Source organism: Agelaius tricolor, unplaced genomic scaffold, assembly GCF_023055355.1.
Source record: "Agelaius tricolor isolate 1412-34295 unplaced genomic scaffold, bAgeTri1.0.p SCAF_10, whole genome shotgun sequence".
Lineage (NCBI taxonomy): Eukaryota > Metazoa > Chordata > Aves > Passeriformes > Icteridae > Agelaius > Agelaius tricolor.
The window spans coordinates 15,034,743-15,058,086 of NW_027269270.1; the positions used below are offsets into that span (position 1 = coordinate 15,034,743).

A 23,344-nucleotide genomic window follows, 5' to 3' on the forward strand; every position below is an offset into this window, starting at 1 on the left:
ATGTGTCTTGTTTGGTGAGCAATTAAAAAAAATAGGTCATGTGTTGTACTCTGGAGATAGTGCTGTTTGGGATTCTCTCAAAATTTAAACATTTTGCATGCCTCAGACCACTTGCAGGGTAAATGTAGTCCCTTGCTGAGTAGCTAATAGGGGAACTCACACTTTCAAGGAAAGTGTGTCTAATAGCAGGGGATTACTATAAATCTCCTGGTTTGATGTACACCCTCACTTAAATGTAATGGGAGTGGCTTCAGTACCCTGCAGCTTCTATATCCCACTTGTAGCTGCAGCCAGCCATATTTAGAAATTCATTGAAGGCAGAAATTTTTAAAAAGGAGTTATCAGCTCTCCTTAGAGATATCAAAAATCAAAAATTAAGTAATTGGTTTATCTTTCTTCTCTCCTTCAAAATGCTACACGTGCTTATTATTTTTAAGTTGAAGTCACAACTCTGGGGGATTTTTGAGTTCTGTGATAGTTGAATATGGACTGCATCTATATTTATTCAATTTTAAGTAGAGAAAGTAAAAGAAGTAAAACTACTTTTGAAATGGATTTATAAACTGAGTTTATTGCATATAATAGTATGTTGTGTACTAGATAGTATTGATATGAAACTGACCTCTGAAGTAAGAAAAAAGTCCAACCAGAAAATATTTGTTTGGTAAACATAATGATTGCATTTGTTCGTGTTATACTCTTCGACATAGCATCTCCCAGGCACTGTGATTCATAGACTGGTGATTATTTCTAAAAGAATCTCTGGAAATTTTCTGAAAAACTAGGTTCATCCACAGAACATCACTTGAGCAATTAATGGTTTTCAGTAATTTTGTAGTTCCCTGAAACACTAGAGAAGCTTCCTAGATTTTCTTTTCTAGGCCAAAGATCTCTTGAGCTTTGTTTCCTGAAAGCCCTTGCTTGGGTGTTTCTAAGACAGCTTGATGTTCTTCAGCTGGGCAGAAGGCATTCAAGCAGGTGCTAAGTGTAATAAGGCTAGATAAGAGACCAATCATGTTTTTAATTGCCTACTCCTCTCCTGGCTTTGGGCAGTGGATAGTGTCTTATGATTGCTCTGCTGGTCATACTTTCAGGTACAGATTGGGGAGGTGGCTGGGATTTCTGTATGTTACAAAGAGCATGTTCTTTTTAATAAATCTGGCTATTAAAGGTAGTTTTGTGGCTAGTACAGCTGTTAATCTGATCGCAGACATAGCTTCAGTTCTGTGGAGGTCATTTACCCCCTGTGTTATCACAGCAGTGAGGTGAATACTCTCACTGGTGGCTGACATCTCTTTCTAGACTGATGCTGTTCTTAGGCATTTTGTGCTTCACAGTACACCTCTCCAGAGAAGTGGGAATCTTAAGCTTGAAAGACTCCTGAGGCAAATGCTATTTTAGTCTCATTGAAATCCAGCAAGGCACCAAGCACTGAACAAAAACTCCACAGAAATTACAGAAGAAATAACAGGAGAGACTTGAAATCACCTGAATCAATAGGAGTTCTTACCCTACCCTGCAGATAGGTAAGTTCTCAAGTGTTACTGCTGCTATTGCCAATTCCCTCGAATACCTGACCCATGAGACTGCAACTGAACTGATAGGATGTTTCCTGTGTTGCCACACATGAATAATTCAAAAATATGCAGAAGATACAGGCAAAGTATGATTACTCTTTTCCCATGAGGAAATCTGAGTTGGTAAGTGTATTGAGGTCTGTGTTGGGTGGACTTTCAGTCACTCAGAATCTTCCTTGATTGTTGAATGCCTTTAAAATTAGCCCATGTTTCTGCTGGGATCATGCAGAAAACATTAGCTAAGGTGAGAACTGTCACAGATAGCTGCAGTGAAAGTGGTTAACTTTATCTCAGATTCATCTGTGAAATCATCTGGAGTTTTATTCAGTGAAACATGCAATGAATGTGTGAGCCCCTATTTTCGTTCTGAAGTATATTTTCTTCCTTTTTAGCTTTTTTTTGCAGTGTGACTATTCCTATTTTTTGTGTATTTTAATTATTCTTTTGCTTTGAAAACAAGACATGGTTTGTCTCTTTCCATAGTAAAATTAAGAATGTCATCTTGACTCTGCTGAATTAGGGAAAACAACTTGGATACACTGAAATATTTTGTAATTTTTGTTTTCTGTAATAGGAGGGAGTTAAAGCTGATTGGGACAGTAGTCACATACTATTTGTGCTAGTACTACTCTGAAACAAAGAATTATGAGGACTGGAACTTGCAGATTCAGAAAGGGCAAGTATGCTTCCAGTGTAAGAGTTAAGAAAAGAGAAACAATCATTCAAGGTTATTATTTAATGATGGACTGAAACTTGCGTTTGAGAAATGACTTCAAAACTTATCCCAGATAAAATGAAAAGAGAATTACCTTTTACCTGGAAGATAAAAAAATAGTAATATTTTTCTCAACCATCTACTTAAGAAAATTGGGTATAAATTGACATAAATTGGTTATTGAAGCAGAGGTACCACTAAAACTGTGACTGATTCTATTAAGTCTTCTCCCACTTTGTGCTGCAAAACAATCTCATCTTCTCATTAGAATGGCTGGAGACAGCTCTGTGAGTGACTGTAGATTCCTTTCCCAGAGTCTGTAAACGTTTCAGATGCATCTGTCAGGCCGTACACCAGTTACTAACATTCTCCAAAAATAATGATACTTCATTGTTACTGAACTAACATAACACAGCTATTCAAACTTGGCCACCTACCTACGCATTCCAATCTACAAAACACTGTGAGGGAAGAAAATTGAAGTGGGATCATCATTTGGCAGATACATATCATAAATTAGTGATCTTCCCAAGGCTTTTCACTGAACCAGCAGTGCAGCTAAATAGCTGTCACTGAGGCACTATGCTCATATTGTAAGGGAATGGAGTAAGAAGAAATCATTAATACAAACATTATTAAACAGTCATTGATTCTTTGGAAGATAAACTGAGAGGGACATAAAGGCATTTTCAGCTGTATCAAGGCACCAAGGTAAGGAGTGTCAGTTATTGAGAGCTGCTTGAGTCAGGACCCTGAGTGAAGGGTCACTTATGTCATGACAGCCTTTTTCCACCTGTTGAGGATCTGTTTGCCTGTGTTGGGGCAGGACTGTCATCTGGGATCAGGTGCTGTGGATAGACCTGTGGGAGAGAGTCTCACTGGGAACTTGTTGTCTCTTGAGAGGTATGTTTGCACTCAGGTGTGAGGTTGTAGGTGTGCCAGCTCCTAGTTCTAAGAAGATCATGTGATCTAATCTCCAGTCTGGTTACCCAGCTTGACCGCTCACTTGTTTTGTCACTACTGATTTTTCTGGCAGTGAATGACTTTTGCCTTATCTGGGGAAGCTGTTCCCACTGGTCTTGCTGTCACCCTTTGTGCCTGGTTGGAGTTCTGTGGGTGGCTCACCTGCTCCAGGCCACCAGCTGCCCTGGTGAGAAGGGGACAGTGTTCCCAGCCCCTGGGCAGTTAGCTGGAGCCACCAGCAGGGGTATTTCACACTTGGCTTCCTTAGAGAATTTCAAGGAATTTCGATACTTGTATTTCAAATGGAAGGAAACAAGACACATAGGACCAGGTTTTCCCTAATTAATACTGCAATACCCATTCATTTTGGTGTGAGACACTGTAGCCAGTTGTAAATACCATAATAAATGTTTTTGGAAATGATGGTCTACTTTGGCAAGCCTCTCCAGATCTTTAAGACCTTCAAGCTTTCCATCTGTTATCCAGAATGAAATACTAATGGATATAATTTTACAGACTATGCTAAAAAAAGTAATGCTGACATTCTTGGTAAGTGTTTTGTAATTAACATTTTCCCCCCTTTTAAAGCACTAAAGCACTTTGTGGACTAGGTTACTGTGCCACTACTGTCAAATAAGGTAGGAAATATTTTATAATATTTTGGTTCCTATTTTTACCCCAATTTACATTATGACATATTAAAGATTTCCATAGTTCAGATTGGTGAACTGATGTTTAACTTTAAATGTCTTTACACTTTCGGTTTTCATCGTGGATTTGACATAACACTAATGGAACTAATTAGTACTGAAGTAAAACTTTTATCACATTTTTGCAGATATATTTTTAAAACACTTATTCTGATTATTTGTTTAATATGATATGCTGATTCAAATTAAAATGTTGACTTGTTTTAATAAGAACTCTGACATCTGCTCATACATCCTTCATATAAAACACCTAACAAGAATTCTGTTAGTCCTGTAACATAGTGGTATTGCTATAAATGTTACCAAGGTAACATTTATGTTTGGTAAAAACATTTTTTTATGGTATGTGTTTTACCATTTTAAACAAAGATGTTCAATGCTAATACTTATTCCCCAACTATCTTTTGGAAACCATTATCCTGAGAAGTAAATGATATTTGAAAGAAGGTAGATTTTTAATGCAGAGCAGCATAGTCATCAATAGCCTACAAAATACACTTTAAAAAAATCATGCTTTTACAAACATGACACAGACTCTGCTGTAGCACTGTATGCTCTAAAAGCTGCAGATATATTTTGGAAAACACTGATGAAGCCATTACTGCTTCATGCATTTGTTCATAGTATATATCATTATTCAAGAAATTTAAGAACCATAATGATGGAAAATCACACAGAAAGAAAAGGAACATGGACTTTGTCAGAAACAAGGGCTACATTTTTATTCAAGAGGCCCATAATGATGGAAAATCACAGTGAAAGGCAGAGACGAAACAGGGATCCCATAAAGGACTGACACACCACAGTGGCACAAGTAGTAGAACCGTCATAGCAAGTGGATAAAAATAAAATTAACTAGAGAAGAGCTGGATTCAGGGATGAAGCAGAAAACAGAAACAAATCACAATAAATGCTGAAGATTAATTTCAAAGAATCTGCTGAGAATGAGTGCAGAGACAAGTTCCATCAATATTAATGAAACTGAAATAGAACTCCAAATGACCATGAGTACAAAATGGCACACAAAGCATTTTCTTTTAAATAGGTTGGAGATTAGATCATAAGACTTTCCCAAAAATGAACAGAAAACACACAAGATGTTATTATGGGAAAAACTATAAACAATCACAACGTAATTAATATTTCTGTAGTTCTTCTTTAAGATTTATCAGCACGTGCATTTATTATAAGAGGATGGTTCAAAGGAGAGATATTTAGGAAAATAAGCAGAGAAGAGTATTTTCTCATGTCCAGTGTTCTACAAATATCTTAAAGGGATCTTGTATAACTTCAAGTAGCAGTCTTTGAATCTTTTTTAAAGCAGTCTGAAAGAGCTAGATACCTCAAATTCTTAATAATATGTTCCACTTCAGGTTTATGTAATGCACAAGAAAATATTATTGCCCATCTTGAAGTGAAAAAAGAATAACCATTATATGTAACTAGACAGTAAAAGCTCTGTGCAGTCAGGAAATAAACTTTCCTAAGTTACTTAAGCTGCCCACTCGTATTAGACAGCCATGAGTACAGGCCATGGATCTTTAAAGATTCTCATATTCTTGACATTAAAAAGTTTTGTGCCACCAGCTGACAACTGTATTTACTTCTCCTCAGATAGCCTATGGTTAGAAACAAGGGGGCACACTTAAAAAACCTGATTTTTAACAAAGACCAACACAAACGTGTAGTTTCTTGGATGATGTCAGGAGCCCTGTAAATTGTGACTGGCATGTTGAATATAATATTTCAGTAGAATATTGTAGAATCCTTAGCACAAGAACAGGGCAAGTGAGTACCTTTCTGATAGATTGCTCTTCCCTATGAACATTCGTTGTGACAGGCAAAATTTCAGTGTCATAAAGAGAGATTCAATCTGTTTCACTCACATAAAAAATTAAACTATTAAAGGGTTTTTCATCTGTCACAAGAGTGGCCATGTCTTTCTTCTCGTAGCAAGTCACTGATGTTATTTCAGTGCCTTCCCACAGGTGATCAGCAGTAGTTCTTCTCCACTTTAGGGTTCTCAATGCACTTGCTGCCAGTGCACAAACCTTTCTTTTACATTGTAGTAAAGATGTGATGGTCTAAATAAAGCTATTGAGAGGAATAAAAATACTTTGTAAGGCAAAGTCTTGGTTTAAAAGGGAGACTGGGATATAAATATATACATATATATATATATATATATATGCCTTACAAAGTACGTAAGTGCAAAATAATAAGTGCAAAAATAATGTAGATTAGGTTTGGCAGAAAAACAGTTATTTGTGGTAGGCTGTATTCCTGTGTTTCTTCATTGGGGCAGAAATTACGTAGTGGCAGCCAGTAGCTAAACTGTGGCAGAAAATCCCTTTCCAGAATTTATTTGGGTTCTGGAATCCCTAATGAAATCTGTGTCCAAGCAGTCATGCTGTCAAGTCAAACTTTGGTTGCACCCACAAAAATATTACAATCATGAGGCAATGGAATTTCAATGATCATGTGTTATTTCTTAACATGGTTATAGTAAGCTTTACCACTTGATAAGTAATTTCTTAGTGTTTGGTAATAGGGTTTTATTGTCTTTCCAAGCTTTGGCTGCTCAGCAAGCAATTCTGGCATGCTCAGTCTGTCCTGCTGTGTGCATCCTCCACAGCAGCAGCTAGCAGGGCAGGACAGTGATCTCTTCTGATATGGATGTGAATGTAACTCTCCTTTAGGACACCCGGGCATGGGATACAGTGGGAAGCTGACTGCAGAGAAGGTTTGTATCAGGTGCACTGGCACCTGAGCAGTTGTTGCCAGATGATGGTGGGTGCGAGGCAGCTGTGATAAGGCACCTTTAGAGATAAGGACTGCCAGGGTCTCTGCAGTTGCTGTGGGCTCTTGCTTTATGCTGGCACCACCAATAGTGTGCATATACAGGTTGTTTCCTAAGTTAAAAGTGGCAAATCCCACATACACAGATGAGAGTACTGCACAGTTGAGAATAGAAAGTTAGGAATGACTTTGTAAGTAAATTATGGGGAAAAGATTGGTGTTGAGTGAAGCTTTGCTGAGCTTCTAAGCTTTTCCAAATAGAGAGTTATGAAATGACAAAGTATCTAAGAGGTCCTCTCCTGAACGCACAAGTGAGGCATAATTGCATTGTGACTTTTTCCTATAAATAAAAACACTACCATGAAATTAAAGAAAATTATATATATAGATGTGATCCGAGTTTTAAATTGATTTTATTGGATTTTTGTAATATAGTAGCTGAGCTATGAGGAAGAAATTATTGGATTCTCATTATAACCACAAGAATGCAGTATCAACAGTATGCTATTAGTATTTACATGTAAACTGAAGCATTGTATAGAGTAAATCTCCATTGTATTTACAGAGGTCACTGTAATGCTAGTGTAGAACAGAAACTGTCACCCCACCTTCTCAAAGGGTGCAGTGCTAGATATGACAATGTTTCTGAATTGGACCGAGGCATACACTCCTTTGTTCATGCTAAACAATATAGCTTCATGAGGCAGAACCAGCTGACTGCAGTTGTAAACTCTTGACATTTTCCTCTGCAATCCCATCTTGAAGGTGTAGTCTGTATCCCTGTTACCATCTTTCTAGGGCTGATGTGCTTTTGGGCTTTAATGAATAAGCCCAGAGAAACATGTTCCACCCCCTCTTTGTGCACCAAGCTCCACATCCAGCCCTATGTGCAGTTTTTGTGAGCACTCTGGATGACCTGGTAAAGGCTGCAGATTTTCCAGAGCATAAAGAATTCTTTGCTATTTTGCAAATACTGTCCTAACTATTTCCCACAAGTAACTCTTTTTCTAGGCCTCTAGAAATGTAGATGACTATGATTAATCCCTTTTATCTGAACTTAGCAGGTTATAAAATGCTTTACAATCTGAAGTTAAGAGGTAGATTAAATATAATACGGAAAAAATTTTAAAGATTTCCAGAATTGCTGCATGATGTCTTTCAATATTTTGTTTGGTTTTCATTTTACAGTCATTTTGCAAATACGTAGTGTATAAAATGTATCATTATCACCTAACTAGCATACTTTATTAGGTATCTCATTTTGTTCTTCCATCAAAATAGAATGTATCTTATGAGGCTAGAATATAACTGCTCAATCTGCATTAGATCCAGAATGAGGTTTGTGGCTTTTTTTTCTGAGATCATGTTTTGAAGTTCAACTATCCAGATCTCTCTATACATTTTTCTGCTGTGTTCAATAAATGAAGTCATTCTATCTATCCTAAGAAGTTACATAACAAACATTTTTGTGCCCTAGAAGAGAAAGATGAAATGTCTTTTAAAGCTAGCAAGAGTCTACTATTCTTGCATAGACATTTAATTGCACACAGTTAAGAATCTACATTAAATGCCAAAACTTACATTATTTTAGCTTTTGATGTTGTAACTTCAAACTTGTACCCCACACAAAATGTAGAGTTTAGAGACCTTTATAGAAACGTAATTTTATTTTCCATAAGGTTTCTTTCTTGCTGGTGTCTCTCAGACTGCTGAACGTTGCTCAAAGATTGCAAAAAACTGATTCAAGAATAAGTCCACCTGTGGTTTATTCTTAGTCAGCATTCTTGCTGGGTGAGCTGGTTTTGAATTTTTGTTTGCTTTCTTTTTTTGAAGAACACAGGTATAGTCAAAATTCAGAGACAGAAGTCTCCCTACGTATAAATTAGAGGATCTTCTTTCATGTTCAATAATAACCTTCAAGGCATGAGAAGTATTTAATACTTATGTTCCTTTTTCATAGTTTTTTGTTTAACTATTAAGTAACTTGATTAGTACACAATTCAGTGCTACCATCTACAAGGCTAAATAAAGTGAAATCTACATCTGTTTATTAGACCACTACCATTCCTTTTGTTTTAACATTTTTTTCTTGTCATATGGTTTATTTGTTGAAAAAAAGGTCATGCTAGAATGCCTCTTGGAGACCTAGAAAAACCCTAGTATTGCTCACCTCATGATCAGTCCCAATTTAATTTTTTCTCTGTTTTTATTAGTATTAATCATAAAAATATTTTTCTTTTATAGTGGTACTTTTATTTTGCAAAGGTACTGGAATGTTTAAAGTAGACTTGTCATTCTTGAACTGAAATTTTATTAATTCACTGGTAATTTGTCCTACTATAGAACCTCTCTCTTCTTGCCTTTCTCTCTTGTGAGCAAATCTCTTTCACTATTCTCACTATGAACATCTCAGTATGCATTATGCTTGTTAGAGACATTGTCCATGTTTAAGTTATGAAATTCAGCTGATATTTCCAGAGGTATGATCTAGAAATATTAATAATATGTGGCAGATCAGGCTGTTCTGCACTAGCACTTGATGCTTCTAGACTGAGAGAGTCTGGGATGCCACAGAAAGGGGTGAGAGAGATGTTTTATGCCACCACAGCAGTCCTGCCCATCTTTGGGGCTGCACTAACCCCATTAACCACTAACCTGTTACCATTAAAACAAGGACAGTTATCAATACAAAAGAATAGAAATGCATAAATATAAAATGCAAAGGGCAGTATGAATAGAAGTGTATAAAGAATGGACTAAGTTCAGATTCTCTATGAAATCAGCCAAATCCACAGCTAGAAGAACAAACACTGTTAAACTCTACCAAATGTAACGTTTAAAAATACTGTATTCAGGAACAGTTCAGCTGTGTGATGACTACCTTTAAACTTCACAGAACTCAATGAACACCATTTAGTTTAGATCATGCCCTTGAGTAGTGTTTCTTTTTAGTACTGAGTGTATTTATTACTGGGAGTCATCTGGCTCCCTTCAAGTGGCAGGGACCTGGGTAATTCCAAGCTGGAGTGTACAAAAGCAGCTGTGTTCTTCTCACCCCCTGGGCTGCACTGAATATTACCTGGTCACAGCAAGGATCAGGGGCTCTGTCTTTATTCTCTCAGTTCTACAAAATCACTTATTTTTGCAGTTAATGGTGACTTTGCTGTAAATATATGTTCTGGGCAGCAGAAAGCAAAGACTGTTGGTGGCAGAAACAATAAACTGTTTGTTTTATTACTGTCTCTTAAACATTGCTTTTAATCAGGTAGAGTTGCTCCAGGGCTGTTTGGCTTCTGCACATGATCCAGCTGTACAATAAGCTGTATTTGTGCAGTACTTCAGTGTTGGAGAGTTGACATTGAGATGATTGCTTTCTAGATGTTAGTGGTTTTTTCCATTAAACTTATAAAACACATTTTTTATGTAATATGGTCAAGATTATTATGGTTTAAACTATGTATGCCAGTTTAAAATGAGGTTTTCAGCATTATGACAGATTTGGATAGAAAATTCAGCCAAATAAGGCAAACCTTGTCTTTAAAAGCAGCTTGAAATCAAAAGCATGTAAGATGAAGTGTTACATGGTCATGAGTCAATTTCTAGCTGAAAGAATCATATGCTTTGAAGTCCTGTATCTGCATTTAGTGAAGTGGCCATGCTAACAGTGTTAGATATAGGAGCTATAGAGGGGGAGAGGGAAGGGGAGAAGTGGGCCATTTTTACAGTACCTTAAATGAAGAGCATAAATTAAAAACTTACATTCAAACTTGCACATTTTTGTACACGCATCGCTGACTTTGGTACCATATGTAGTCACATTGAAGTACTGCAACAAAAGTAGGCAGGATTTTAATTTCTTTTTCTCTTCCAGTTCAGCTGTTTTCCCCAGCTAAAATCAAAATTATACCTATAGTAGGCTTTATTTTTTGTGTATACACAAACACACACACACACTCCTTTACTTCATGTATCAGACTGTTTATGCTTTACACCTGTGTTGGGCTTACAAATTGGTAAGTTAAATATTTTTATTTTAAGAAGACAAGATGCTCATCTGCTGAGAGCTATTGTGCCTAGATTGGACAACAAAATAGTCTGACAAGAGGTTTAGATTGTGGGAAAATTTAATAAGCAGAAAAGCTCTCTAAAAGTAGCCTTTCAGAAAGTTTGTGGCCTTATTAATAGAGGTAGGCAAATCCATCCTGTACTATTTCTGTGAAGAAGTCCTGCAAAACACTGCTTTCAGGACAAGTAAAGAGTCTTGAACTTTAGAAGGGTGGAAAACAATGATGTTTTTATTTTGTTCCTGAAAAGGAAACTAAATTTGATTACTGAAGATTGTAATTTATGGATGTGAAGGGTGCTGGTGCTACACTGGATTTATAATAATTTCTGTTAATTTCAATTTTACTGAATGTTTGGTGTAGTAATACATTAGCTTTATTCAACAACTAAGTAACTGTATCTGAATCTGAACTAGATTATATACTTTTTCCCCCCTCTTATGTGTATAATGATAGATTTTAAGACAGTAGAAAGACCACATAAATATATTACCAGCAAAAACTGTTATTATCTCTATACTAATAGAAAAACTCTGAACAGGTACAGCATTCTCTTCCTCAATATTATTGTTGCAAAAATCTCATGTCACTGAAATATAAAAGTTGTAACAGACATTTTTTATGTATAATTTCAGATTAGGCTTAGTAAAAGTGTCCTTTCTTTAAAAAAATTCAAAAATATGTTCAATAGTATATTCCTTTTACTGTGGCTGATATGATATATATCTGATGATACTCTCACCTTGACTCCTTCACTCTGGTGTTTTTCAAGTTTTGAGAATTTTGTCTTACTGCCTTAAAATAGGGCATGCTATAAGAATAGTTTTTACTGCCTTCTCTCCTTCAATTTTCTTAGCAGGCAACACTTGATGGTGCTTGTCTTTAATGATTCAGAGAACCAGAGCCTGAGTTAAAGAAAATGTCTAATTTTTTTAAGAGTCCTGATCTGACTTCTGTAACATTTTCTACAATTAATTTTTCATCGATTCTAAATGTTTCATCTGTTCTTCAAAACCTCTCTATTTTATTCCTAGATTATTTTATTAATTTGCCATGTAAATGTTATAAATCAATCACAATGTATTTACAAGAGTCTCCTGACCATATGCCTTTTTATCTAGATAAGCATGCACAAAAATCTAGTGGTGTGCCTAAGCTCCAGCACTCCTTTGAATCCAAAAAGCGTTCTCTGGCTATGGCACTTCTCTGGGCATGGGCTGTTTTACCTTTCCAGTGCTTCCTGCTCTGGTGTAGATGGGTTGGCAAACAGAAGACCAGGATCTTAGCCTGGAGGAGGCTCAGGGGTGACCTCATCACTCTCTACCTCTCCCTGGAAGGAGGCTGTAGCCAGGTAGGGGTCAGCCTTTTCTCCCAGGCACCCAGGGACAGGATTAGAGGACAGGATGTTCCTGGGAAGGTTTAGGCTGGACATGAGGAGAAATCTCTTCCCAGAAAGGCTGATTAAACATTGGAATGGGCTGCCCAGGGAGGTGGTGGAGTGTCTGTTACTGGAGGTGTTTAAGGAAGGACTGAATGTGGCACTCAGCGCCATGGTCTATGAGTGCCATGGTCTAGTTGACAAGGTGGTGTTTCGGCATAGGTTGCACTCCCTGATCTCGGAGGTCTTTTCCAGCCTCGTCGATTCTGTGATTTCCGCGCGCATTTGTGTCTCCGGGCGCTCCGCCGTTCCGCGGCAGCCGCTGCTGTTAGCTGCGGCCGGGCCGGGCCGGGGCTGTGCCGCGCTGTCACTGCCGGGCCGGGCCGGGGCCGTGCCGAGCTCGGGCCGTGCTGCCGGGGCGGGACCGGGGGTTCGCCCCTCCCGCCCGGCGCGACCTTTCCCCCGCGGCTGCACCGCCCCTTCCGCCGGCGCGTCCGCGTGCAAGGGGCCCCTGGCGCTGTTGCTCCGAGGCGGCTCCGCGCCGAGGTGAGCCGGGACCGCGACCACCGCCGGGACCGCCCGCCTGCCTGGCCGCAGGAGCCCCGCACGGCCCCCGGCCGTCGCCGCCGCGCGGGTGCCTCTCCTCGGCTTCCTGGAGGCGGAGGCCCCGGCTGGGCCGCTGCGCCGCGCCGGGAGGGGACGGGGCGTGGAGGGTGCGCGGGGGTGTCGCGGGGAGCTCAGTGTGCCCTCCTCTGCTTGCAGATGCCCCCGAAAAAGGGAGGCGACGGGGTTAAGTCGCACCCGATTATCGGAAGGTTCGGGACGTCCCTGAAGATCGGCATCGTCGGGCTGCCGAACGTGGGGTAGGTGCTGGGGGACTGGTGGGGAGGCTGCTCGGTGTTCCCGCGGGTGCCCCTGCGCAGGGCAGGAGCTGGGGCGCTGCGTGGGTGCCAGCTGACAGGAGCTGGGGGACACGAGTCTCACTGCTCAGTGATGCGCTTCCATCTTTAGCTGGAAGTACTTGCAGCTGGAGCGACGCAAAACTGGCAGCGATAGGCAGGTGTGTACGAGTCTGGACAAGATAATAGGGAAGGGTTCAAAGAAAGGAAAAGTCTTAGTAATTGCTGAGTTTCATAAAACCCTGTGTCCTTTGTCTTTTCTATTTTCTTACTTCCACTGTTGTGTATACGTAATGCACGTTTTCATGCAAATACTTAGGCAAACGTGCACAACAAATTCCTTTTATGTTTTGGGATGATGTGCACAGGAAGGGGTTAATTATTCCATGTCATTAGCAGTGAAGAAGACTTTCGTGAAACTTCTTCAGAGAAGAAGTCTTCTCAGTGAGACAAGCCTAAGTGACACTTTGGAAGAGATGCTGGAATGTTAATAATGGATTTCTGTCATGCTTCTTATCTGTAGTTGTTGTGGCTCCTCATAGGAGTTCTATTTGGAAAGCAGGATGAATTGTTTACCTGGAGGATATACATGTGAAGCTGTTTGGTATTAATTTGTCTATCCTGTTTACTAAGAGAAGATCTCACCATTCTCAATCTTTAAATCTTCAAGAAATTAGATTGTGTGCGTGTCTTAAAGCCGGAAGCACTGCTTTCTTATGTTTTCATTATAATTTATTTTAGTTTTCAGGGTGTAGCTAAGATGTGCTCCATAAAGGAAATAATTAGCTGTAGCATTGTACTGCCTGTCAATGGGGATAAATACCATTTTCAATTATGTTATGACATAACTTCCAGAGAAAATTGTTAGTAACTTTTGAGCATGTTGGCTGTATGCAGAGCAGCTCTGAAAATCACAACAACCTGAATATTTACTGTAGAAAATTTGGGAGTTAATAAATCAAGAATTGCTCTTTTGGCTTAATAGATGCCAGCTAACAAAATAAGGGTTTAAGGGAAAGTGTTCTCTTTTTTTCCCCTGGTAGAGTAGGCTTGTTGCCACTGATACTTAACAAGGATGAAAATAGTTTGATAAGGTATAACTGTATTTTCATGTGCACCAAAGATTATTGGTAACTGATTAACTGATGTGGTTTGCTTTTTGTGCCACTTTTTTTCTCTTTTCATTGTTGACTTTTATTGCTAAGATACTGCAATTGTGTCACAATGTAAATAAATCTTAAGGAGCAATATGCACCTGTGGAAAGGGTGAGTCATGGCAAAACTAGTTAAAAGAAAAGTTTCAAGCATCCTTACTGGTGTCTCACTGTACTTGAAGAAAATGAGAAATAGCCAGTAGGGCTGTGCCTTGCTTTTGACTTAACTCTTTTTTGTTAACATGTGTGTACAATATACATGCTTAGGGGAATTTTAAAAGGTAGGGAGGAGAGTTAAGCATCACTGGGTTTCAGTGGGGCATTCCAGAGGTGTGTGCTTTCTGCTAGAATCAGGGGAATGTCACTGCTGTTGAAGTAAATGGAAAGCTCACTATTCCTTTGGGTTAAAATGGGGTTTAATCCAGTACTTTTCTAAATTGAGCTACTTTAAGAATGTTTTTATGTCATTTATAGGAAATCAACGTTTTTCAATGTGTTAACAAAGAGTCAAGCGGCAGCTGAAAATTTTCCTTTCTGTACTATTGATCCGAATGAGAGTCGAGTGCCTGTGCCAGATGACAGATTTGACTTCCTATGCCAGTATCACAAACCTCCAAGGTAATTCTTAATATTTTTCTGTGGTTAGGCAGCTGAAGTAGTATTACTGAACCAAAACTTTTCATGAAAGTTTAATGTAACTATAATGTCTGGAAGTTTGTTACTGACATCGTTATAGAATGTGAAATTATATGTCTACCTGCATTTTACCTTTCTCATGCCCCTGATATGACCTTTATTTTATAAGAATGGTAAATGTAGGAGCTCTCAATCATTGCTCAGCACCATTTGGTGCTAGTTGTTCCTGTCTTTGAAGGTGGTTGCTCCCAGGTGCCATGGAGGATCTTCTGAAGAGATTTGGAAAATAAACAGTAGTGGACATACCTAACTTGTCATAAGGTTGCTCATTTGAAAGATTTCCACCCTATACTTTGAAACATTCAGAGTATTGTATGTGCTCTATGAAGCTAAACAAATATCTGTCATTATCCCTGCATCCTCAGTTATTTGGCAATAAGTTTTGTGGGCAGTCGTTTTTTGTCCCTGATTTTCTCTCCTTTCTCTCCTTTCAGTAGGCTCTGCTACTTGTACCTTTGTCCCGATTCTTTCATTATTCCAGGAGTGTGTTAATTTTGTCACATCATTTTTTTTTGCTATTGACTGTAATCTGCTGTGTATGTTCAGTGTTCAATGTGGGAACTTCTTTTTTTTTTTGCTTGAACTGCAAAATTTAAGGTGCTTTCAGAAAACAGAAACTTAAATAGGGACTTGGACTCATTAATTTTAGTTTGCAGTTACTTGCAGAGGTATCTTGAATCAAGTGAGTGTACATAAATCATAGGGCAAACTAGCATGCACACATGCGCTTTTTTCCAACTCTTGGGCCTCAGTTTTAGAACCAGATCTCACCCACAGGTAAAAAAGATTGATTAGTTGCTAACCAAAAATCCATTTTCTGACTTAATTTTCAGGTCTAAGCAAGCTGTTTCCATTTGTAACTATTGTGCAGTTTTTAAATACTGCATTAATATGAAGCTGTTTGTTTAGGTGGATTGTTATAACATGTTATCTTGTTTTTCCTGCTCAAGTCAGTATTAAGCATGATGGTTACTGCATGGATCTTAAAACTGCTGAATTACAGAGCTTTCAGGCTGTTGACTGTGCAGAGGTAATGACATAGCTTTTAAGTTTTGTTGACAGTTTTCTTCTAACTTGTACTATTAGTGCTGCTTTGGCCGTGTCAATAATCCGTTTTTATTCTCTCTTAGCTATGAAGGGCTACTCCCATATTAATAGCTGAAGTGACAAGGAGATTATTACCTCTTCCCTCACCCTGCCTTTGGCCATCTATCTTCTCAAGGAGCTAAGATTGTAAATACTTGTATGTATGTTCTCTGACTCACAAATTCTCCTTCCCTCCCTCCTAACTCATCGCTCTAAAGTATTAATGAAAATAGTGTATTTTCTGTCTTTACTCTGTAAATATACTGAGTTTGATAACAAGCTGGATAATCAGCTTCTATTTGAACGGTCTTTTGACTTTCTACAGACATTTGTTACTTAATGGATGTGGGCATTAGTGGATAGTTATATCTCCTGAGTTCACTTCTGCTGCTTATATGATTTTTGTATTTCACTGTAACAGTAATAAAGCAGAGATAATTAGTGGTAGTCCAGTAGAACACTAGACTGAGGTAACTTACTGGGCTGTTTGTGCTTGTCTGCCTCAGACTAACTCAGTAAAACAAGGCTGTAGTCACAAAGATAGGCTACTGAATTGTAATTTAAATGTCTTAATTTATCTGTATAGTCTTGATTTTGTTCTTCATCTTTATGTAATACGTTCTGTGGTAATTTTCTACTTGTTTGGATTAGTAGATGTAATCCATCTGTGCACACAGAATGTTTATAAACAGTGAATTCTCTTTAAATTGGACTCTTGTCTAGCCTCAAGATTTTGTCTTTCAAAATCTAAAGCATTCGAGTTTTTATTTCCCATATGTTACACTTAGTCTTCACAGAACTGCAGTCATTGTTGGGAGATGGGGAAAAGAAAAAACGGGTGACTTTGTCTTAACTGAAATAATGTGTGACAGGACAGAGTGATCTTGCCTTGGTGCCTGCAGGGAGCCAGGAGAGGGGAGAGGGGCAGGGCTGGGCTGGCAGTTGCTGTCTGTGCCACTGAGCTGGGACTGCTCTGCTGCAGCCAGACTGACTCTATTGCCAGGGGCATTGCTGGTGGGAGTTAGTTCTGCTGATCTGCCATTGGAGAAACAGTTGGGATCTTCGGGTACTGTTTGTTGCTTGGAGATCCGTTCCTCTCTCCAAAAGAGAAGAGAGGAATGGATCAGCTTCATTGGGACTGCTGTGCTGTCACTTGTTAGCCCATGCTAACAGCTGAAAGCTGACTGGTATTAATTGGAAGTGTAAATGTTTGTAAATGAAATCACATAGGCAAAATTCAGAGATGATTATCTACAGGTAAATCTGTATTTAATAGATTAAGGTACACTGGCAGAACTTGTAACCTGTGCTTTTTTTCTTTCTGCAGCAGTGGGATGTATGTGACTGTTGACAATAAATAAGTTGAATGATATAGACTGTACACAGAAGGTGGGCTCTAAGAACTTACAGTAAAAGCTGCTATGTTGCTGCCAAATTATATAGATGATTTCTTTGAGCTTTAATGTTACTACTGTGTGCTTTTTTGGTGTGAATGAAACTGTGGGTGCTAAAAAAAAAGAAACCTTAATATATTAAACACAACTCTGAATGCTTGCGATTTTAAAGTATTTGTTTATATTATGCTACTAACTTAATGTATGTATTTAAGCTACTTATTTGTTTGTTATAAATTTCATACAATATTCAGTGAAAACTCATTTGTTACATTGTCCCCATGTGTAGCTTTCTCAGAAAGGAGATGGTTGATTTTTAATTTTGTTGTCCTCCTTCCTCTGTTACTGCAGTACAGATACCTTCAAGCAAGGTTTTACAGACTAATGATTGGATTAGTTCCAGTTTTGTAACTGGAAAGAGAGTATTTTCTGTAGACTGATTCAGTTCAGCTGGAACTAAAGCAGAAAGGTGTATTTCCCCCCCACCTATCTATGAATACTAAGTAGGTAGCAGAGGATGAGGTCTGCTAATTCTGTAATGGAAAAGAGATGTTTTTCATCTCAACAAGTAGCTCCTGACATGAAAATTATGACATGGAAGCCAGAAAGAGTTGCTCTGTTAACTGCAATTAATATTTTATGGGACACTGTGTGTTTAGGAGTGATGGGTATCTCACACAAAAGAAGAACTGTGCACATAGTGCATCTGAAGAAATTTTAGTAACTTAATAAAAGCTTTAATGAAGCTATTTTCTTGTGTATTTTTTGTTCTAAATTTAATTGAAGTGCTGCTTAATCACCTTAAACGTAGAACTACTTTTTTTTAAATGTAAGCATGTCAAACTCATGTAATTTGAGCAGTGATTTGTGTCCTAGCTCACAAATAGCTTGAAAGCCTCTGGGTGTATGTACCCACCACTCTTAGGCCATAGGTCCCCCTGCCTGTTGCCACAGTTGTGGTGTGCTGTGCCTGACGAGGAGATGTGCCTCAACTGACACTGGAGTCCAGCCTCAAAATGATTTCCACCAAGGTGGTAGAGGAAACTGCAGTTTCCTCCTTATTTCATTTGTTTTGTTCCCCAGTAATCTCCTCACTGCAATTATTTGCATTTTTTCTACTTTAAGTTACATGACTAAGTAAAAGAAGTACTCAGGAAGAATCACTGTGAGCCTAAGGTAATTAACTGCAGCCTAACTGTAAGTAATTACACCCAACTACTGCTTTTTCTGATAGGAATCAGCCTGTCTGAAAATCTTAATGAAAAGGTCATTTTGAAGTCTTATGTTTCTGCTTCCTCTCTTGCTTTAAATCAAATGAGATTATAAGCAGGAGTGAGTCGAGAGAAAGGATGAATCAAACTGCTTAAAAAGTTGTCAGTATTTGTCTCATTCCTGGTTTGCACCTGTGAGTTGCCTTGCACATGTGTTCACAAACACAAAGTTTATTGCAACCACAAATGTTTCTCTTCCACCTAGACTATTTCTAATCTGTCTTGGATGTCCTTTTCAAACTTAAATTTTAAAGTTCATTTTGGTTATCTCAAAGGAGGATAATATCTAAGTTTTAACTAGGTATTCAGACCCCTCTTAAATTCCACCACTGTCCATTATACTTCAGGATCTCTTTTTGTCAGCAGATTGATTTGATTTGTTCTGTTGCATTGCAGATTGATAAAATGCATTCATTTAGCTCTTTACTGCCCAAGTGATGGTTACTGAAGTAAATCTGAGTAAATCCCATCACTGTCTAGATCAAAAAAGTCTTCTGCAATATTAAATGAAAGTTCCCTTGGACTCATTGTAGGATAGCATACTCAGATACATGATGAAGTTTTAAAGTCAAAATTATGTAAACAGTTGCTGAAAAGCATTTTGTAGAAACCAGATCAGCAGTGGGACTTTGAGGGACGTCATGTGGGACTTGGGCTATGTTTAAGGAGAGCATTTATGTAAACAGAAACCACCTGTAGTTTCCAAGTGAGAGATCAATAACTTAGCAGGCTGGGACTCTTAACATATCAGCATCTGTAAAAGAATTCCATTTTTTAATGAAAATTGTTGGCAATTGGTAACTATATCCTGTTGTTAATGTTCTTTTTCCTTAGGTGTTACTGACTTTGCCTGCTCTTCAGTCTGTTCTGTATAAATCAGCTGGGCTGTGATGTGTGTTCTGGCATTGCTTGTTTGTCAGCACTGAATGAAAAGTCTTAAATAATGGTGACTTGAGCCGTCTTTTCTGCCTGATGAGAGAAGGCAAAATGAAATTAGTTGTATTTTGTTGGTATAATAACTTACTGAATAGTTTGAGAATGCAGGTGTTGGGCATGTACAGGACACGGAGCATGTGTTGTAATCCACATTGAGTCTCTCTTACCTTCTTATAATTCATATAAGCACAATTTAATTAGCAGATTTTTCACTTCTGGTTCATGTGCCATTAGGTTCAAGTCTTGTTTGTCAGTACTATGGGTAAAATGCTATTAATGAAATCATTCTTGCATGGAAATGACCGGGGTCCATCTGCAGTACCTCGTTCTTTGGAAACAGATTCCTATAACTGCCCAGTGAGGGATTTTGCTTACATTGGTCAAAACTGCTTGCAAGATTGATTGTGGGAGCTGTAACAGTCTCTTGGAAGAGGGAGTTCCAAACTGTTCTGTTTGGAAATGAGCCAAAAATAGCAGTGAGGACAGACTGAGAGCTGAATGGCTCTCAAAGAGATTGCCACCATATACATGTTCTCTCTCTGTCTTGCTGCTTTTACTTCAGGTCATTTGTGAATGCTAACAGATGACTCTTACTTAAGTTGTATGAATTTTCAGGAAGAAAGAATTTCTCTTTTCTGCAAAATATGTAACCCTATGGATGCATAAGCCTTTTATTCCTGAAAATGCCCTAACCACCAGGCTGCAAAACTGTACTTTATTTGGCCCAGTGGGTCTTGTGCTCTTTACTGTGTGGTTGCTCATACAGTGAAGCTGGTACACGAACACAGACTCAATGCTGATGTTTTTCAAAGTGAGGTAAAAAATTCCTGCTCAAGAATTAAACCTGTGGTTAAAATATAGAGACACTTCTGGATTTGGTGTTCTGTTTCATAATATAAATCCTTGTGATATGCTTTATGGTAGATTGGTGTAGCACTGATTTATACAAATGATCAGTTGATGCCACCTGTTCCTGATGATCATTTGAGGCTCAGTGACATTATGCTAATGCTGACTAACGAATCTTAAGAAATTGAAATTAATATGTTTAGAGGAGGAGGAAAAACCAGCAAAATGCAGTTAAGTCTTCAATAAACCATATTCAATATATATGGTACTTTCCCCTCATTTTGTGCAGTGTTCTTTGTTTTAGTTTCATAATATTGACTCTTTGTCCTTCAGAGTAAAGGCAAGTGTGACCACCTTGTGCCTTTTTCTGTTTTTCTGTGTGTCCATCTTTCTACGATGAAACAGAGATTTAGACCCGGAAGGTGTCTAACAGCGGGAATAGTTTTAATTTGCCTGGAATGTGAGCTTTGTGGTACCCAAAGTGAAGGTGAGAAAGCGCCCTGGAAACCCACACACTTCAAAGGTCTCTTGCTTGTGTTACTCAGCTGTGAAAGAAATGTGCTGGAGTTTTCTTTCTATTGTGTAACAAATGAGGTTGATTCTGGTGATAGAGTGGCCATCTGCATATGAAGGTATCTGTCTTGCCCTAATGTGGCATCTTTGTAGTGAAAGTGTGAATTGTTCTGATGGCTGGCCGGGAGGTTAATCCTACCAGAAAGGTGAGAGGGGAGTATAGAACATTTCTTACACCACCTTTGTTTTCCTTAAAACACAGTTTAAAATGACAATGGAGAAGTGCTTTAAAGAGTGGCTTTTTCTGTCTTGCTGCTGAGTAGTTAAGTCTCAAAAAGCAAGGACTGGGAAGTTGCCCGCAGTTTCTTCTGAAGTATGTTAGTTCTTGTATCAGGCAAAAGGAGTTACTGGGTTAATGCATTCATATTTACTGGCTTCTGTCTTCAGAATGTGAGTTATTCTTCCTAGTGTCTTAAATCAGGATTTCTTCTGAGTTTGTGTACTGGTAGTTAAAAAAATGTAGTGAGACAAACATGTGAAATTTGTAAAATTGGTTTACTTCATAGTGTACTTATATTCATGTACTTTTGACTGCATTCCACAGCATTAACTTGCAGCACACAATATCTGTCTTCCCAAGGATGGGCCCTTCTTTTCATGGGCCTAGTGAAGTTTAAAGTCACTATTGTGTTACCTGAATGTAAGTAACATACTGTATTGTGTTACATAATTGTTTCTTTTTAAGTACATCACAAAGGTATTAATTACATGGAGCATGTCACTAAGTTCTTAAGGTATTATACCTGACAGGTTTAGTGACACTTTGAGCTTCACCTTAGTAAACAAAAAGATTTTGTCCAGATCTTGTATTGTGAAATTATTTTACTTGAAATAAATAATTTTTCTTTGGAAGTGTTAGAGCAAGGCTGAAAACAAAACCTTTAGGTCACCCTTCCTCCAGAAATAATTGATGGTCCATACTCAAACAGATTCTAGTGTATCATATCTCCCCAAAGAGAGTTAATTTGAAGTAAGGAAGCACATCTGCTGATTTTTTTGTAGTCAAATGAAAATGGGGTAGCACCAAAGGAAAAAAAGTTGGAATTGTGTTTTGTTCTACCTAAGTCAGTTGCTCAGAGCAGAGACAATGATCCATGTATCTACATTTTTTTCTGTCTCGACTATAGCTGCCATACCAGGCACTGTGATGATACAGGTGGTTTTCCTGCTGGTGGAGTTTCCTGCTACAGATTTGACAGATTTGACAGCAGTCATGTTGTCAAATATTCAGTATTTGAAAACACATATTTATCAGCAAGTTGTCACACGAATAAAAATAAAGCTTTGTTTGGGCTGTGGACAATAAAGATTTCAGAAATGTAACACTGCCTAGAAGATTACTGGCTAGGTTATCCCTAGCCCTCATTCCCACCTTTGTGGTAGTTTCTGTCTGTGGGCAGCACTGCCAAGGTAGGTCTTCAGAAAAGGCATCTTAAGGTGGACCACAGAATCTATATCTTTGGATTTGAATCTCCTGTTGAGATCACTCACCACAGAACAGGGCGAGTGCTTTCCAGATCAGCTTTTTTCACCCATGCTGCCTTGGGTGGTCACACCCCTCTCCTTAGGGCTGTGTGGAAGCTGTGGGTTTGGGAGTTTGCTGCTGTACTTAGTGCCAGTAAAATGGTGAGCTGCTGTATTAGTCCTAGCATAGTGCTCATGAAATATGATGGTGATGAAGTGTTTGATGGGAATGAACTACTCTTCCACCTATTTATTTTGGAGCCATCAAGCTGGAGGTTTTGAGACTGGTGTGTGCAGTTTCTGGTCTTTTGCAAGTGAGGGATTTGCAGCATATCACTGTGTCTGTCTCTGCCACTGTTCATGATGATGGTGTTAGTTGCATAGAGCATATGAAGGTTCTTTTAGTCAACACCTAATCACAAAGTTTTAGTGGTTTCTTGGGGTTTTTTCTTGATTCAGCTTGATTTTGAGAAGTAATTTGGTTTAGTGTACATGAAAAGCCTATTATGTTATTTGTTCATTTTTTAACAAGTTGAGAATTTGTGGAGGATAGAAGGTTTGCAGTTTGTAAGTTTCCCATTACTTTAAAAGCTTCTTTCTGTTTTTTGTCAGCTAATTTGATCTTAATGACTATTCTGTTGTTGCTGTATCATGTGAACATGTTTTCTTAACCCTTTGCTGTTCACCATGGTGGAAAACATCACAGCTGTTTATATTATAATACCATCTTAACTTATCTTCATCTGTTTTTTTCCAAATTGTTTGCATTACCCTAGTCACTGCTAATTATAATCAGCACTGTATTAAAAAAAAAAA

At 38.4% G+C, this 23,344-nt stretch overlaps 1 protein-coding gene across 3 annotated transcripts in view; it reads left to right on the forward strand.

Annotated features, from left to right (window-relative positions):
- The first annotated feature begins 964 nt into the window (after nucleotides 1–964).
- Nucleotides 965–23,344, forward strand: part of OLA1 (Obg like ATPase 1) — a 104,354-nt gene continuing 81,974 nt past the window's right edge. Inside the window, exons 1-3 of one of the 3 annotated variants that reach the window (XM_071434881.1) lie at nucleotides 965–1,526; nucleotides 12,969–13,069; nucleotides 14,734–14,877. In XM_071434881.1, the coding sequence (XP_071290982.1) occupies nucleotides 12,969–13,069; nucleotides 14,734–14,877 (245 nt within the window). In that variant the 5' untranslated portion in view covers nucleotides 965–1,526. Of the gene's footprint in view, nucleotides 1,527–12,129; nucleotides 12,180–12,619; nucleotides 12,753–12,968; nucleotides 13,070–14,733; nucleotides 14,878–23,344 lie in introns of those variants that run through there. The other 2 variants (XM_071434882.1, XM_071434880.1) reach the window with 2 other exon arrangements.